This window comes from Centroberyx affinis, unplaced genomic scaffold, assembly GCF_046629955.1.
Source record: "Centroberyx affinis isolate AG114_WGS23_722 - 3 ecotype Tasmania unplaced genomic scaffold, CSIRO-AGI_Caff_v1 ptg000069l_1, whole genome shotgun sequence".
NCBI classification, from domain to species: Eukaryota; Metazoa; Chordata; class Actinopteri; order Beryciformes; family Berycidae; genus Centroberyx; species Centroberyx affinis.
In genome coordinates, this window is record NW_027278780.1 from 134,122 (window position 1) to 153,161 (window position 19,040).

General features: G+C 42.7%; 2 protein-coding genes across 3 annotated transcripts in view; both read right to left on the reverse strand.

Moving 5' to 3' along the window:
* Nucleotides 1–1,636, reverse strand: part of LOC139645158 (LHFPL tetraspan subfamily member 7 protein) — an 85,634-nt gene extending 83,998 nt beyond the window's left edge. Inside the window, exon 1 of the mRNA XM_071520792.1 lies at nucleotides 1,283–1,636. Within this exon, the coding sequence (XP_071376893.1) occupies nucleotides 1,283–1,636 (354 nt within the window). The remainder of the gene's footprint in view (nucleotides 1–1,282) is intronic.
* A 2,454-nt stretch (nucleotides 1,637–4,090) lies between these two features.
* akap10 (A kinase (PRKA) anchor protein 10) lies at nucleotides 4,091–18,759 on the reverse strand. 2 transcript variants are annotated; one of them, XM_071520822.1, is made up of 15 exons: nucleotides 18,566–18,759; nucleotides 15,556–15,603; nucleotides 14,842–15,033; nucleotides 11,311–11,808; nucleotides 10,763–10,861; nucleotides 10,368–10,452; nucleotides 10,065–10,188; nucleotides 9,347–9,483; nucleotides 8,989–9,133; nucleotides 7,949–8,116; nucleotides 7,624–7,733; nucleotides 6,978–7,057; nucleotides 6,231–6,283; nucleotides 5,874–5,966; nucleotides 4,091–5,395 (listed from the first exon to the last, which is right to left on the reverse strand). In XM_071520822.1, the coding sequence occupies exons 1-15, from the start codon at nucleotides 18,585–18,587 to the stop codon at nucleotides 5,390–5,392; spliced, it is 1,860 nt and encodes a 619-aa protein (XP_071376923.1). In that variant the 5' UTR covers nucleotides 18,588–18,759; the 3' UTR covers nucleotides 4,091–5,389. The 2 variants fall into 2 exon arrangements, with proteins under 2 accessions (XP_071376923.1, XP_071376914.1); XM_071520813.1 differs by having other exon boundaries at nucleotides 6,978–7,060.
* Nucleotides 18,760–19,040: the final 281 nt, after the last annotated feature.

Here is a 19,040-nt window from a genome sequence, read left to right on the forward strand (position 1 = left end):
ACTAAAGTTCCTGATTTGGTTAAATTTACTTTTTCATGTCAAGGACCCTCAGATAGATCCACATCAGACCATCAACCCCTATTTGATAAGATTTTTCCTGAAGACATTTGTTGTTGAATATGAGTCAGTACAGAACAGTATCACTATCTGTACTGCAGGTGGAGAGGTAACAGTGTGGAGGGTGAAACCTCTGATCTGAAAACTCATTCGCATACATTCCCTCATTGGGCTAACTTCAAAGCAGTGAAATACAAGCGACATCACTGCTAGTAGGGACCCCTGTTCAGTCAGCAGCCTGCCAGCCTGATGCCACTGCCACAATCACTTCAGCAACTTTGATGTGTGCCTGGCACGCTGTGCTGCAGATGCTGCGCTGTATGATACACCTCCAGATCACTGAGGGAGCGCTTTTGATTGAAATGCACAGCGTTTTCCCAAATGTCTGTTCCTTTACACTCAGGGGGGAAGTCGGTGCCACAGTAATTATCTACTACTGTCATTCAACTTACTGTGACACATATGTTATATTCAGCATGTATGACTGACTCCAGTGTTGCATGGATGGGTGTCAGTAAATCTATGGCAAGTCCCTGCGTCTAATATCAATGACAGCAACATTTCCAAAGCCGATTAAAACTGAAATTCACAACTAAAATTCTGTGGACAAATAGAGTAATAGTTGATTACTGATGAGATATTATCATAATTTGGTCAATGTGATAAGTTATTAGAGGTAGGACACCACCATGAGCTTAAAAAGAGCCTTTGAACTGCATTGAAAAACATACCCATCATAACAAGGCATTTAATTCAAGTATTGAGTCTTAAAATCTTATTTTTTATAGGACAAATAACAAAATCTGGCAAAAGGATGACATAATTTCACTTGTTACCAATGTAAGTCAACTTGTTTCAAGAATTTTCTGGAACCGGGTGCCATGTTTTTGATGCAGTGCAGTGATTTGCAGCGACACTGGCACTTGTTTCTTGAGAATTTTCTGAAACTCCATTGGAAACAACTGGAACTACCTCGCCCATATGGGTGGATTTTCCCACTGAATGAGAAACTGAATGACTTGATGAGAGGGACATTTTCCCACATGGCCTCCGAATAGATTTCTGTCAATTTGGCTTGATCTTTGCTTTCCTAGTCTAATTACAAAAACTACTATCCTATTTGGACTCAGGCATGGCCACGGTACCTTATATCTACCTCGCCCTACCCCACATGACGCCCCATGCTTCCACCCAGATGTGACGGACACTGGGTTGCTGTTTGTACCTGCCAGGAGCTGGAGGGGATCTCGGCGAATTTGCCCAGTCCCCCGAAGGTGTAGCATCTGTACATGTGGTCCAGAGACTCCGAGCAGTGCCACAGCAAGCCGAAGCTCACGGAGTCCTTGTTGTGGCTGTGGCTGTGGCCGCTCCTCAGCTGGTCCTTGACAATCCAGGCGGGAGAGATGAAACTGAAGCTGCACACGGCGACCAGAGCGGAGGAGAGCAGCACCCAGAAGCAGCCCACACAGCTGAACATCCTGGCGGCGTGGGGCAAAAAGCCCGGAGACAGACTCAGATCGATCCCGAGCCCGAGCCCGGCTTCTTCTGCTTTCTTCTCCCGCTCCAGGAGCGAATGCATTGGAGCTCGCGCCTTCAAGAGGAAGACTTCAACTTCAGCTCCCGACCAGCACTACATCCGCAAAAACAGGCAAACAGTCAACAATTTGATATCCGCAGCGGCAGCCCTGTGTGCGTGTGTGTGTCCAGATCATCGGGTCTGGAAAAATGAACACTAAAATAACGTCCCAAACACATCAGCAGCTGGAATTAGTCTAATAAAAATATATCTATTCAAGTCATCCGCGCGTCCACTCAGGCTGAAAAAAATGCCCAAATCGGACACATACGCGCAAGATAGGCTACTTGTCACACCCAAAACTGGGATGCGCAGTTGTCATTCCAGCGCAGTTTATTCCGATACCAGTGTAACATGTCCTGCACCGGCTGGTCCCGCTGCCCTCCGCTGTACGGCTGCAGGTAGGCTACTTGGTTTGCCTCAACACGGACAGGAATGCACTTTGCGTTTTAGAAAGTGCGTCTGCTCCAATGTCAAGACAGCGACAATTAAGAGCAGAACTTCCGGACAGAACTTTCAAAATAAAATGCCTGATTGACGAACGCGCTGCAGAAGTGTTTTTGAGTCAGCAAAACAAATAAATAAATAGATTTCACTACAGTTCAATTCACTGGGAATTATACTAATTAGAGAAATTATAAGACTGACAATTCCAGTTTTGCGCTATTATCCCAATGTAGCCTACAATGCTGACGGTTATTCAATACTAAATCAACACCGGTAAAAATGTTCCCTGTGACAAAATCTTTTCCAATGTCGGCTAAGGTCACACTACACGATTTTAACGCTGACTCAGGCAATCATGCCTGACAGTCGGCCCAGATCATCTTGTAGTGTAAATAGGCTCAAGGCTGGAGACTTTGGCCCTCCTGAGTCCTGGCAAATCCACACAAGTTCATACAAATTCATTTCAAACACATTTGATTATGGTACAGTTCACATGAGCGTTTGTGATCAGTCAAAAAAACTGACATTATCCCATGTATTAAAATGAGACATAGCGTTGACATGGATTGAGTGCAAGTGCATCAAAATATCACAATCCAGTCCGTCAGTAAAGTTGAAACTAGTAGCTGAACTTTTGACAGAGAGCAGGTAAGCCATCCGCATTTCTCTTTAGGGGTCTGTGGCAAGAAAACTTGTTGTAGCCTAGTGATAGTGACGCTTTTACTTTGAAGGCAAAATCGCCCCTTTTCCGGTATAGTCCAGGTTATCTGTAGCTATCTTGACGCAGCATGCCTCTGGCCGCACCGGCCCCTCTCAGACCGCGGCACAGGGAATTTAGCTAAGCAAAAAGCATCAAAGACTAAAGACAGCGGCAACACAACTATTTCAATAAAAACAGTGAAAATGTTCAATAAATGTTTTTTCAATAAAACTTTTTCCGCCTAGCAATGTAGTTTAGTCAGTAGCTAAATAAAAGGGTTGCCAAGCGACACATACCAATGAATGGTGATTTTAGGTTAGCGAATTAATATTTGTATTACGCGGTCACAGGTGTGTAACAATCGGTTATTTTAACAACGGCAACCGTGACTATCGGTTTCATAGTGTACCACTAGCTAATCAGGTGGGCGTAGTCTCTCAGGTGGGGTGTTGTTGGAAACCTCTTCTCACATTAACGCCATGCCCCGTTCATGATTTGAAGAAAGCAATATCTGAAACGCTTATTATCTTTATTAAGTTAATGTCAGGAGTAGAGGGGACACACGTGTACCAGGGTGTATCCAAGTTTCATCAAGTGAAATTCAACACTTTTGAACAGCCTACCTTTTTAATGTCACTTAGCACAAAATATATTAATATATTGCGGCAATTGACAGACGTGAAAATGACAAATGTAGACGTATAATAAGCACGCAGTATGAATCGGCTATACCGATTTCTTACCTGAAATAGGCTACAGCACAAGGTAATCGCAATATTCCTAAGACCTCTAAAGTGAATTCAAGACTTTAAAATGCTTTATATAAGTTAACTGTATAAGGCTGTTTTTAAGCCCTTGAGTTTATGGCTTTTTCAGGACCTGTAGACACCTAGGTATATGCCAGAGGTGCCGTATTGTTAGAAAAAACTAGACCCAGTTTCAGTTTTATTTTTATGTTGTTAATTCATCATCACTGTGCTCTTTCTTCTCTGGTGTCCCGGTTCATGTAGCAATATAGTCAACATTGCCCCCGCCTGGTCAAAAATCATGATAGTCCAACCAAGCCCTCTATGCAGTACAACAGGAAGGAATCTGAAAGCATATTCATCTATCACATCTTAAAATAAATCTTATCATTATCTGAATACCACAAAATAAAGTCATTGGCTCTAAACATAACATGTTTACTGTATATAGTGCATAAAAAACAATATTAGCCACAGCCTTCAATTGGCTGAAACTGCAGCACTATACCAATAAAGCTCCAGCTCTGTCAAACAAAAAACAAATGAGGACAGACACAAACAACAAGCATTTCATAATATATGTATTTAAATCAAACACAATTTAAATATATTATAGATTAAGTACACGTACATGTCAGAAAACATTAGTGGTACATAGTACCAAAAGTCTTTCTGGTTCTTTTCCACATCTCAGTAAGGCTCAAATGAAATAAAACTGTTATATTCACTGAGTACACTTTCCAGTTGAACAGTCGTCATTGAAATTGTCTTCAATGATGCATACAAAAAAAGACAACGATCACCATAAAAAAAGGACTAACATTAATATATGGGGTAAACCAGAAATCTACATATATATTTATATATATATACAGTACATATATATACAGTATATATATATAGAACATTTAGGACATGGAGTCTGGAGTTTCCATTACAGCTGTAGCACTTCAGTTCATTAGGGAGTATTTCTTCTTCTACGCTCTGTAAAGTCTAGACAAGGTGCCAGGAGGTTGCTACAGGCGGTTGGCCAGACCGGGAAGTGAATCAGGTCCTTTCCGGTTTCACTATCACATTTCCAGACGTTCTACAGTACATAAATTGCCAAGGTAAGACCAGCCGACAAAAAAAAAATACTCCAGGGAGGCTGAGGAAAGCGTGTGCATATGCAAAAAAAACTGTACAAACGCCCAAAACTGGTGATTTTCATCCGCTTAAACCCAACTTGGCCGGCCCTTTGGAGGAGAATTTCATCTAAAAACAAGGAATGGGTATAAAAGGAGAGGATGAGGAGGGAACGAGAGTATGTGCGATGGGGGAGCGAGGATAACTCAAGTCTTTGTGGAGTCTTCTATAGGTCCCAAATAAGATCCTTTGTTTTAGACGGCATGGCTACAGCAGTGCAGTGACGGTGCTGACTGGACATGCTGCTCCTTAACGTCGGCCTTCTCTTCGCATCGCACCGAGTCTTTTCTTCCCGAGGAGTGAGTTGTGGAGGTCTGACGCCACTCTGCAAACGCTCGGCTTCGCTTCTGCCGTTCACACGTGTACCTTCATAGTGTTATGGAGCTGGAAGGTGGGAACGATGATGTACTTCAAGTTTTCCATTAGTCCACGCGTGCACAATCACTCGCCCATGCACGCGGCCAGCCAGCCAGCCAGCCACACACACACACACACACACACACACACACACACACACACACACACACACACACGCACACAGTGATGAGGGAGGTGATAAAACGCCTTGTTCTTTCCTCAGAGTAATGCAGTTCATTGCAGGCCGAGCCCTGTGTACAGTCCATCACCGGCTTGGCCAGCGTCTGGAGGGAGCGACAGTCCTTAGGTTCCTCAGCAGGGTCATAACTGCAAGCAGACAGAGCGAACACTTTCAGAAGAGTTGTAGTATAGTATAGTATAGTATAGTATAGTATAGTATATGAGTATCTTGGCCAAAAGTATCTCTATATACGATATTATCCCAATAATTATGAATAAGATGAAAACCTTAAAATCAGTCCTGTAATATGCTTCAATTACTTAAAAACTAGTTTACCATGTCAACAGCAAGACATTTCTCCTTTTTGAACATGTTTTAATGTAAGACTGTAGAACATATGTAAAATATTTATGGAAAATAGTGACTTGTTGCGTTTGCTATTCAGCTTCCCAACAAGGTGCCGGTTATCGTGGTAGTCACGGTAATAAAAATGAGGGGCAGTGTAATAACCGTTATTGTTTTTTTACCGTGATATATAGTAATACCGGTTATAGTCCCGTCCCCACATGTCACTGCACAGGGAACAGACTACTACTGTTGGTTTGTCTCTATGTTTGTCTCTACCTTGGTGGCCTTGCCGGGGCTGTCATGGTTTGCCTGGTGGACGACATCGTTGACGATCATCTTGGCAATTTTCCACGCCATCTCCTCCTGGGCCTTAAAAGCAAGAAGGACAGCATGAGTCACAACCTTAATTCACTCCAAAGACTCGTAATCATATTCTTTAAAAGATCATTTTTGAGGCCTTTCTGCTTTATTAAATCATAGGCGATGGAGAGAGAGTGAGAGAGAGAGAGAGAGAGAGAGAGAGAGAGAGAGAGAGAAAGAAAAGAAGGGAGAAAGAGGGGATGGCATGTGAATAATGACACAAGCTGAATTTGAATGAGCATTTATGAGCATTTTATCATCTTGTTGTCTCACCTCATCGGAGTTGCCTTGGACCCATTTCTTCATGGCTAGAGAGAACATGGAACCTGAGGGAGAGTGGAGAGAGACGGCTGAGTGAGCAGAAGGAACTACATTAGTAAGCACAAATCATAAAGTGCAGTCTGCAATCTATAGCTTGTACCTGGAACTATATGCACTGCTCCAACTATGGGCTAATCCCACTCGCTCCATAAAAGCACTCTCAAGATGGAGTCAAGTCAAGTTAATCCTCACATATTTAAGTACTCACTGCTTTTTTAGACTCTGCTGTGAGATATGCATAATATTTCCTTTGTTGGCATGCAGTATAAATTAGTATATATTAGATATTAGTAAGACTCTCACTAGCTATTTGGGCTGTGGAGTCTAGTTGAAAATGAACAATGTTTAGTCTCTGACATTCCAGGTATTCTATTCTAGTCCTAGAAAAAGCGCTCTAGGACATAATAAATAATGGATTTTTTATATTGTTATCCTTCCCTAAGATCTAAGAGTAGTGGATACTGTTTTTTTTTTTTTGGCAGGGAAACTTCTTCAATATTTTAGAAGGCTGTGAGCTATTGGGAGTATAGAAGCAGCCACAGGATGAGACTATATTCATAGGGATTGAGTAGATGTTCTTCACTGAAATGAGAAAGAGATAGAAGAGGGGGACAAGTGAAAGGGGGCGAAGGGAAAGACTAAGAGAGACTAGTGAGACAGACAGGCAGAAAAGGGGAGAGACAACTGTGTGCATCGTACCTTTGGATTTCTTCACATCCGGCTCTGGCTCGGCCTCCCTGATAAACTGGCCCAGCTCATTCACCTTCCCAAACGTCATCCTTCTGAGCAGAGGAGAGGAGAGTCATAAAGACAGCAGACAGAGCAAATGGGACAGTACTGAGCTTCAGGCAGCCACCGGCCATACACACACCCTATCTGTCTGTGTGTGTGTGCGTGTCACCATTCGAGAACTGCCATCTCAATGAAGGAAAGACACACACAGTACAGCAATGTCTTTGAAAAAGATGATTTTCTACAATTAGTTTTGTATAGCACTTGTCAAAACACACTTACAAAGCACTTAACAAGAGAGTAAAAAAACAAAACAGATAAAATCAAGCATAAATACAAAAGCCAATGTGGGTAAAGCAAGAAATGTGAAAGCAAAGCAGGCAACATAAAAGTAAAACAAAGTGAGAAGTCAAGGACAATTACTAAAAGATCATTACATAAAAGGAAGTCTATAAAAGTGAGTTTTAAGGGGCGATTTAAAAGATGATACACATTTAGTCAGCCTACGCTCTTCCTGAAGGTCGTTCCAAAGTGTAAGAGCTGATGGCAAAGGCTGATTTTCAGTCTGTTTACCCAATTTACAGCAAAGACGCAGTAGAGAGGCAAGACTCACCCAGCATATGGCCGCTGGTACAAAGACTCTGGGTCCAGGCTGGCAACATCTACCGTTATCGCCTCATCAAAGTTTTTCAGGATCTTCACCACTGCCTTTTTGGTACCTTGCTGTAGTGAAGATAAGATACTGCAGGTTTAGCGGCATTAGAGGTAACATCATCGTTTGTTTTAGCCTGTAGAGACTACCAACTGACAGCAATGACCCTTCGGCACAAACAAAAATCTGTTTCTTAGTGATCTAACGAGACGGGACGGGTCTAAATGTCAGCGGACAGAGGTGTATCCCTGGAGGGGCTGAAGACGCGGGTCGAGGGCAGGGTCACCTGAGTTTGCGAGCCCTCGCTGGAATTTGAACTTGAACGCTCATTGTCCGCCGGCCCGGCCTGACCCGGAGTGCTGGCATTCACAAACTCGTCCGCCCGCACTGAGTTGATGAGGTCGCTCAGGTATTTGTAGTAAAGGTTACTGGACAGGAAGCCGGGCATGTAGACCTGGAGGAACGCAAAATGGGGTAAACTCTGTTAGAAAACAACAAGACCCCACATATTCTTCTGAACCCAAGTTACAAAGGTCTGTTACTGCGCTTTGTGTGCTGACATTAGCGTTCACCATCATTCTTTGGGCAGGAGCATTTTATCAGCAGTGTAATGACACAGTTTGTCAGTGATTTACAATACAAAAGCCTCAACAGGATCATACAAAGTTCAAAGGAACGGTTCAAGCAGAAAATACAGAAAATACCAATGAACAGACACAACTGTATGTACCTTATGCCATTGAACCATAAACCTAAAATATCAACCTCTTTTCCTTAAACAATGTTTAAAGGGGAAAATAACTGGATTCATATTCCTATGTACTAGGGCACTGGAAGGCTGAACATTCCCTATTGTCTCACATAGTTAAAAACCTGAGAGCAAAATTTCCCATAATCTGTAATACGATCTGTAATACGAATTGCTCCAAAGATTTCCACAGAGAATCAATTAGAAGTGACAGAAAAGCAGAAACCAGAGGGATTTTGTGGGGATCAGGGCAGGATTTATGACTCTAAATTAATGGCACTGCGATAGCAGAAAACACATTACAGTGTAAAACCTCCAACAAACACTATGGGTCCACAAATTCAGTCTCCAATTAAGAAAAGAGGCATTCCAGCTCCAATATCTTGTTGACATCAGAGAAAATAGTCTTGTTGTTCTTCTCTTCAGCTTTAAGAGAGAACTTCATGTTCACAAATATTGTTTTGAGTGGCTCTGCCCTTTTATGTCCAATTTCAATTCTAGTATTTTGTCTTTTTTGATGAATAAAGGTTAATAAAGTGAACTGGATTGGATAGTGTGTAGCTATCAGTGTATCTGACCTTCTCCATAGTTGTCCAGGCCTGTCTGAGGGGAGTGGTGAAACAGTCGGGGAGCGGTCCTCCCTCTCGGCAGATGTTGGACTCTATCTCCATCCGCACAGAGTCGCCAAAGCCCAGAGGGTTGGTGGCCTGGAGTGAGAAATACCTGGAGAGGACACAGAGCAATGAACATGCAGTGTATACACATAACTGGATTTAGGATGGCTATACTTCTATTTTGATTTTGTCACTTGCTTTAAGAAAAGTAATATTTTAGACTAAGTGACTTCTAGATCATGGCACCCTCAACTTTCGGCTCAAAACTCTTTCCTTTAACAAAATCCACTGCGATGTCTTGGAGGACAGAAACATGTCCTACTTGTCGTAGAGGATCATGGCGTCATTCTGGGCCTCCTGGCCGTCGTACTGGCCCTTCTTCGCTGCTAGTTGGTCCTGGAAGTTGTCTGCTGCCAGCCAGAACTGGAGCACATTCACCGCCTCCTCCTTCTCCATGTACTAGGCAAATACAGATACAGATCACACAGGACATTTAAAATGAGATTCACTGTACATTATTCACTAACTCCTCAAACAGTAATCACATCTTTCTTACATTGTTTACTGTGCCAAATGTTGACTTTTACGGGGAGATGGACACAGCGTTAATTATGACTTCTGTGTCATATGTCGATATGTCAATAGGTTGGGTGATTTTACTGCAGTGCAATCATATTTATTTCTATTATAAAGTTTTGTTAAGTTGTTTTTGTGTCCCTGATTTGTTGCTGCTTATACATAGTGAGAGAGAGACAGCAAGGGGAGGACATGCAGCAAAGGACCACGGGCTGGATCCCGGGTCGCTGCAGGAAGGACTGAGCCTTATGGTACGCACTCTACTCGGTGAGCCACCAGGGCACCCCAGATTCTTATTTTTTGTGGTAGTGGCAAGACAAGGGTTAGAGTCAAGCAGTGGCAAGAACTGTGTGTGTACAACACAAGAAGAGATTTTAATGTGTTATCCTATCAGTTTGGAAAATGTGTTCATGATGGGCCGCCATAAATAAATGTATGTTTTGGGAGCTGCTGGAACCACTAACCTCAGAGAAATAGAAAAGAGCCGACTCGCAGAACAAGATGTCCGCCAGGAACACAGAGCCGCTAGTCAACACTTCAATCTGGTATTTACAGAAATGATGGCTCCGCAGGAATTCACTAAAGTGCCTGGGAATTAAAGAGCAAGTGGGAGAACAGAGATAAATACACAGCTCCTGTAGACGTCAAGGTGGTAAGATGACAAAGGACAGCAGCTGCACTTTAATCTTGGTATGGAAACATGGAGATGGGGAAACCTTGTTGTTGGAGCATTAACTCCTCGAGAAAATGAATAGACAGAAACTCACTGTTGCTCCAAGATGCTGAAGACTACTGACTGTGCAATGACAAAGCAGTTTGGGTCCACCAGCCCATCCTCTCCACATATCTTAGCTGCACAGAGGAGAGAGAGAAATATTCAGTGTATCATTTAAGAGGATGACTTTTAGTTCTAGTCACACAATTGTCTCAGTAATGACTGCAACCAGAGCACAGATGGTATATAGTATGGAAGTACACACATAACATAGTTACTTTATATTGTTACCTTATCTTTAATCAATTAAATCAGTCCATTAAGCTCCAAGAAAAAGCTTTAACCAGTTGGGCATCGGTGAACATGCAGCAACATGTATTTTGTTTCTTAGAACAGAGAGTCCACAAAATGAATTATTGGAATGCTAATGGAAGATCCATATTTTACCAACGATGTCGTTTCTGATCTGTTCGGTGATGGGGATGGGCCTCGCAGCGTCTGGAGAGATGTACTTGGTGAAGATGTTCACTGCATCTCTCTCTATACCTGAAACACACAGAGACAAAATGCTGATCATCCAGTGATCCTGCAAGACACTAGTAGAGCGAGTCATGCTGTCATTCATACGGTTATCTCTCAGTGCCAACCAAGGCTGCCAAAGTGAAAAGTTACCTAGTGCAGCTTTAACAGTCAATTCCAAGACCACTTTTACCCCTGGCATTAACATGCGTCTTGGGTGACTGGATTGTAATCGGATAGCACTTCACTACATAAAAATACAGGTGTAAAAGCTCCAAAGACCATCATGGATTGTAATCTGATCAAAGACACGTGTTAAAGAGCAGCCATTCCCAATTTTTCAGTATAATGAAAACCACCTCCTGAATTCAACACTTCCTGAATGAAGTAAACAGTTGTAGCCCACTGAGGAGGCATATACAAATAAAAAAAAAAAATTAAAAAGATGAAAGACTGGCTCTGTCCAGCCGACTCACTCTTCATGAGTTTGTCAGAGAGGTCTCTCAGGGCGTTGTTCGACTGCAGCTTGAAGGGCGTCCCTGTCCTGGAGGGCGGCTGCCTGCTGGGGGTTTCTGCTCGGGGCGTGCCAGGTCTCTGGCCTGCCTCCGTGCTGAAGGAGTCCCGGTGCTGCAGCTGCGCCGTGGGGCCCTCACTGCTACCGTCCTGGGGGATCGGGGTGAAGGCCCCGGGAGGATGGTGGAGGACCTCTGGCTCCGCGCCGTCCGGGGAGGCGGGGACGGGCTCAGCCAGGGAGCTGTGTTTGACCGAGTTGAGGCTGTGCGCTCGCACCCGCGACCAGCTGGTGGAGCGGAAGCTCTCAGCCTCCAGCCAGAAGCGAACCAGGTGGTCGGAGCCCTGCAGCTCCATGAACTGGATGTAGTAGGGCGTCGCCACGTTGTCCCGAAGGATCTGGTCCACCGTCTTGGACAGTCGAGAGCGGGTCTCTTGGGACAGGTAGTTCACACTGGAGCGCCCTGGAACACAAACACACACAAATAAAAAATATTAATAAAAATAAAAAGTAGAGGTCAACTTAGCAGGGTATCTACAGGTTTCAGAAAGCGAAATTTAAGACTTTTAAGACCATTTTATTGCTGCCTGGAATTACATTTAAGAAGAACTTCACAACCAAAATAACGACACAAAAAGCTGCCAACAGCCTATTCCGAGTTGAACAGAGCTTGTGAAACTTCTGAAACTACTAAAAGGAAATTAAAATGATGGACAGAAGGAAATTACTTGTTTATAGACATGATGTCCAATTCTGTATGTTGAAGCTGATGAAATGAAAACAAGCTATGTTTCAAATATTGTATTAACACTCAATGAACCATATGCCTGTCATTACACAGTGGGGAAAATAACCTTTAATATCTGTATTTTTAATACTTTTTAAGGCCCTAAAATGTAGATAATTCAATACCTTTTCAGACTTTTCAAGGGTGCATGGATAAGGTTTAGTAGAAATTGTGTTTGAAAGGCTGAGATCACTGAAGCACACACACAAATATGTAATTATCCATACTTCATTTAACAATCAAATGGTTGTACTCTACATGTGAGTAACAGCAGGTCTATCATTGTGAGAGTCACAACAAAAATTTTAGCAAAACCCCTGTGTTTAGATGATAATGGTTTTCACACTGCTTCAAGTCTCAGATTACTCTCAATTTTGAATTTCAAATAGCAGGATGTGCAACACATTTGCTTTCACTCACGCCATTTTTCATCTACGCTGAATGAAACCAGATGCTGACTATGAGGAATGTAAAATGTCTGTAGATGGGAGCTAGGACATTACGTGAAAGATAAAGACTGAATTTTCTGTGTTCCATTTCCCTGTCCCATTATGACAGAAAATTTGTTTTTTTTAATTTTTTTAATTTGTGCTCTATGTTTGTTTTAAAGTCTGTTTTTGGAATTTATTGCTGTGTATCTGTCTAAGCGTGTCCTTACACTATGTAACTTCACAGATGATTTGGCCCAGATAAGGACGGACAAATTATCAGAATCATGCCTAGACAGCATCTGACAGTGTGTGTCTTGGCATTCATGCGTATATAATGTGAAATGGTCAGCAACTGGCATTCGTAGCAACCTTTGACAGTGAAATCACACCTGACTGGAAGTCTAACAATGCCAGAGTATTGAAGAGGGAGCGTGGGATGTTCTGCAATCAGATTCCTGCAGTGGTGTGCTATTGTACAACTTCACAATGCCTAATAAGGTGTGCCCAGCTTGGCGCTTTGAGAGGGTGTGGCAGTCACGTCACATTTCACATAGTTTCAGTCTGTGGCTCCTATCAGGAAGCTGAACTGCTGGCACAAAAAGGTTAATTTAGGCACAGGGCTGACAAGACAGATGACAAACTGGGCTATGGAACAACCTAAGCCAGAGAAAAGAAAGCTAGGCTAAAATACAGCCTAAAAATACAGAGCGAAAAATCACTTTAATATTCCAGTAGTATTCCTATAGGGACTTAGCGTGTCTATGGTATTGTATGGTGATTTAGAGTGACAGAAAACAAACAACCAATCAAAGAGCACATTCATTGATAACATCTACAAACATGACACTTGCTGGATCATGCATCAGAACGCACCAGCTGTAGTTAGACTGGAGCCTGGGTGGAGGCTTCATTGTGTTGTGTGATCTTTGAAGACAAGATAGTGCTTCAAGTGCTGTCACAGAGTGTGAGATGCTTATCAATCACTCTCTTCCACTTTCTAGAGGATCACACAGTCTAAGCCCACTTTAATACTGCAGGAGTCACGACAACCAGGCAGCATGCGTGTCTCATCTACCATCTACCCTATATACTTTCAACCTCTACTGACTGAGACCCAGTAAATCACATGATCATATTTATATTTTAACATTATGGTTCACACCGCTAGTCAGCTTCTACTTCGATCAGGTCGATGATTTGTAAAAATAAATTGTTGACTTGTACTAGCTATGAGTTCTGTGTGGCTGTGGTATCAGCTCTAGGGCATCCTGCCACAGCTGACTATTCGCTGATACTGAAATTGACCCTTGCTGCCTCTTGAAGTCGTCCTTCTCCCTCCCCCTGCCGCCTCTCCCTGGTGTAAAAGCTGCTGCCCTCAAAGCGGTGGAGCACGTCATTCAGAATTCACGTCATTCAGAATTCCCATCCAGGCCTCAATGCTGCAGCACAGGTTCCTCCAGCCCTGCCTGACTCAGCCCCGCCATTCTCTGAGGACATGCTCCTACAGGCCCTGTCACCGCTGTCATTCAACAACCCTGTAGTACTCCGCAGTCACCGCCTCACATCACGCCATTCATGAAATTCATCTGTCGGGCTAAAATGTACAGGATCTAATTTTAGAGGGTCAGAGCTTTTTCTTGACCATGTGAGAAGCGAGACTCCGAGGACGAAGGCGTCATTCTGAAAGGCTTTTGAAGGTTTAGGTGCCGGTCAAAAGGCCAACTGATGCATGAAGCGGTGCAAGTGCCTCGCAGGATTAACCAAGGAGTGCTTGCCGCTTGCACAAGCCAGTTGGCAGTTTAAGCCATTCCAGTGGCTGAAGAACCAGCGTTCACTAATGTAGTCGTGTCACACTCAAGTAAGGCCACAGCACATTAATAGGAGAGACTTCTGAGAAAGCTTGTTCACCTTAACATAATTCCCATGAAATAGGGGGATACCTTCCACATTCTGTATACTTCCTCATATTTTCCCATTTGTTGTTATTTTCTTTGCCTCAGTATGTTGTGCTATAGTTATTTTGCACACCCTCCATACATGCTGTAATTCAGATATTTTCATACTTTTCCTTAATATAATTCTCCTTAATACCTTCTAGTGTTGTCATTGTCAGTTATGTTTGATACCACCTCATTTGCTCTATTCTTGATTTGCTGCTGCAGCAACCTAGCTTCATTAAAGTTTCATCTAATCTAGGCCAAAAATAAATTTGCCGTTTATTATAAATTTACTGTTATCAATGAAAACAATATACAACACATGAATGCAGGCTCTGTACCGAGATCGCCAAAGTGAGCAGCCTCCATGTGGCTCGGCTGCTTCTTGAGGATGGCGGTGCGACCACGGGCGAAGGAGTCCATGTTGGCGGAGATGGCGTTGATCGCCACATGGCTGGGCCCGGCAGCTTCCTGGATGGCATGGTGGTTCCTCAGTCCTACTGACGGAGAGTGCGGGCTGACTGGAGCTGGAGCTGCGGGAGAGAGGATCGATTAGGCAATAAAGAAGAAAAATAAAGAAAAACTCAATAACCTCTAAAAGCAAGTCCTGAGTAGCCTGAAAGTACGGCATCGGTGAGACTTGTATGAAAAGGTCTTTTGACTGAAGTGGAGGTCCTTTGAAAGAGCTCCCAGTTAGTGTACAGAGGCCCTAAGGGTGTGAGAGGGGATAGAGAAGACAGACTGCTCAGTGTTTGTTTGAGTGTGTATGTGTTTCACTTAGTAGCTAGAGGTCACATTGAAAACTTAGGTCCTCGTGACAATCTAACCAGCTATGTTTAAACTTAGCAAACAGACTACCATACGGTCTTCTTAAGCAAATCTGGGTTATTTCTATGAATCACTGACTCAAGCAAACCCAATTCAAATTGAGGTCACACACAGATACCGTTAGATATCGCTGTCTGTGGTGTTTTCAAATCCTTCAAACAAAGGCTTTCTCTATTCAACAACACTGTGTCACATTCATAACTCTACAGAGGTAACACTGTACCCACCTCTATTGACTTTAGCATCTGCCACTCTCTCAGGTTCTTTGCTTTTAGCTGTGGGGGGAAAAAGGAGAGCAGCGTTGTAATTGGAGAATGTTAGAGCATTTTGATTCACAATGGGGGGGGGGGGGGGGGGGGGGGTGAGGCATGGGAATGATGTGGTGTCTGTGTAAAGGTTGGGAAAAAATATCTAGTTACATAATGACATAGGAACTCAAATGATACAAGTGATCGTGGATATCTAGCCTAAGCTATGCAAACAAATAATTTACCGCAGGCCTACTTCCTCCCTGCTGCTGACAGATGAGGAGATAACCATTTTGTTTTGTGGGATAGTAAGCAGGACTGAGAGCATTTGGAGTCCTTGGTAAGACTTGTGACCTGGAGATTAAAGAGATGTTCCTTTAGCCAAGTGGAGTTGACTCGCTGACAGCTTACTCACAGCCCCAGTTTATTCACAAAGCTTGATTTACACCTCAAAATCTAAGAGAGTTTGCTGATTGTCTATACAATATCTACATATCATCAGGTATCATCAACTTGAGGCAGTTGTGTGGCCGACTGAAAGAGTGAGCTAACCTTACCTGGGAAAAAAAATGCTAAATCATTAAATACTGCAATGGCTAACAGGCTCATGGCAACTGGAAAATTAAATCTGTAGACTACAGTGGAATGGAGTGCATACCGGCAAACACTCTGGCGACCATTCATTCATTAGAGTGACTCAACACTCATATCTTTGGATTAGGCTATTACCACAAAGAACAGTTAGGCCAAAATATAGGCTTCAAGCACTGATATTACATAATGCATTGTGAGCCTTGGATGAATGGTACAGAAGAAACTCTATGAGAGAAGCATCTCTAACAGAGCTGTTAGTGAATGAATGGGAGAGAGTCAGGTGGCACTGATAGTAGACTGTCACAGAAAAGAGCCAAAACTTCTAAAAAGCTTGATCTCCAACAAGCTTTGTTGTGCAGCCCACGGAGCTTGGTACAAAAACAACAGATGTCCCTGTTCTAAAAATATATTTCTAGGACCAACCAAGTCTGCCACAATGGATTTTCCAGTTATTAAGAACAAAAGGGATTTGGACTTCTTAACAAGATACACCGAGTATAAACCAGCTCATTCAGATAGACAGCATAGCAGCTTTGAATCAATGAACTACCACAAGTGTCATTGGCAGTACAAACTATACCTGTGAACATGAACAACTCCAAAAGCAGGAATTCAGAGAATCAAAACTCAATGCAATGCCATCAAGACACACTTTCTGAAGATGCTCAATTGACATTGAATGGCGGCTAACTTTACGGACAATTAGAATGTTTACACTTTAAGGCCAAGATGAGATCTGTGTAACAATAGTGCTGGCAGTTCAGAAAAAAATGATCCCATATTCCCAGAAAAATCACCCTGAGTTGTGTCATAGTGAGTGCAGTTACATGCACACTATTATGCTGATAATATTGAGACTATTGTACTATTCTGGGCAAGACTTGAAAGTCTGCTGTACTGTATGCAGATGGAATTCTAATCCACTGCTCCGGTAGGTTTCAACTGTGCCTATTCCATGGAATTAATGATTTGGTAAAATGTTAAGAAAAGCAAAGAAAACTGACATTGTCTCTGATGGACTCTCATGACTCTGTGCTCATTATCAGTATTTTCCTCTGAGTCCTGCAAGTGGAATCATAGACTACAGCCTTATAATTACGCTCTTGCAATGGACCTGATACGCCCGCTGCCTTGGCCACTGTAGCCCACAGGACAAATAATTAGTCTCAATCTCGCACTCATGTATAACTACCAGTCAGTTTAGACAGAGAAGGTATTGTGCTGATCTCCAGAATAAGCATTGGTGGTCTCAAGTTTAAATCCAGCTCATAAACACTGCCTCTCCCATCTGTCCTGTCATGTCCAGCTGTATACTATCTATCAAAAAGAAATGTTATGTTAAAAAAAAAAAGTCAATCTATCTCCCTATGGTAAATAAGATGGCTCTGTGAAAACGCTGCTTGTAATCTGACTGGGATGGTGTAGTAAACAAATGTAAGGATTAATTAATCTCCAAATAATGGACAGGACAGCACAGGCTACGCAGGCACAGCTGGTGCTGCCTAGTGGTATATTAGTGTATTCTGAAACACCATCCTATTTGTGAATTTAGCAGTAAAGGAACAGACCTGCTGGGGGCTTGATCTGCTGTTAAAATGGCAAATAATTTCTTCAGCATAAATTCTTTACCTACGGTTTATATATCATGTATTCTAATTTTACCACAAACAATAGTAGCAATAGAATAAAATTTGAGGGGGTAACCCAAACCGATGGCTGGTTATGCTGTAGTTATTGATAAGCAACACAGCTTGCTGCAAGAGAGCTGCAAGTCAATTAGCTCATACTACTTGTATGATCGTGATGATGAATTTCTATACAAACCCTTGACGACGCTTCTTAATGAGCGCTAGGTCCATTGCCTTTATGCCAGCTAAGGACTTAAACTGAAACTGGCAAAACCATAATCCACTCCCGCTAAATGTATCATATTCTTCTGTGCATTACGGCTGTGTAAAAACGCCCAAAGGACGCTAGCTGCCATACTACAGCTCAACACTTGAGTCAAGTGTCGTCTAATCACATTATAGATCATAGAAAGTGCTGCTCTTATCCAATTGGTGTTTGACACACTTATTCGTGTACACAAATGCAATGTGTCCAATGGGGATAATTATGAGTTTCGCGTTAGAGTGGATTTTAGTAGTAATAGCTAACGTTAGCTAAGGCAGGGAAGGATGGAGAGGCCACCGCTAAGCTAACCTGTCACTGACGTTAGCAGCGGCGGCAGGAAAAGACATTTCCTCTGTATTAGTGCGCCCTTGGCTTTGCCGATTGGCTAGTGTCGGCATTCTCAACTAGAGTAAATATTTTCTACCATTACTCTTTCCTCAACTGGACTCTCTTTACTGCTAGCAAACGCTGACGTTACACCCTTACGAGGGAGCTTCCTCACCTTTCCTCTTGAAAAACGACATGACGATTTTCACTCTCTAAATGTTTCCTCAGCTCAGTGACACCATTCCGTGGATTCGCGAGTCCCTTCATTCAAATGCATCAGTTATATACACTTCTAAGGCAAAAATGGTTGATTTGCAGCCGAGTGAGGGCTGTCAAATTACAATTTTGCCCAAATCCAGAAGCAGTTCAGCGGCCATATTGTCAATAAACGTCTCACTTCCGGACCGATGCGGCAGCAGCATTGTGGGAAATGATGCGTTACCTGCTCCAGTCAGAAGAGGGCACGAGCTTCACTGGGGAAATCAATACAGCTGATAATCAAGACATATGTAAATACGTATTGTAAGTTAAGAAAAATATAATTAACTTAACTAACGCAACTTCCAGTTACACAAACCACTCACCCATTTTTATTTTATTTTTATTGTCGATTTAGATGTTTTCAGTGTATATTGCCCACACTGTAAAAT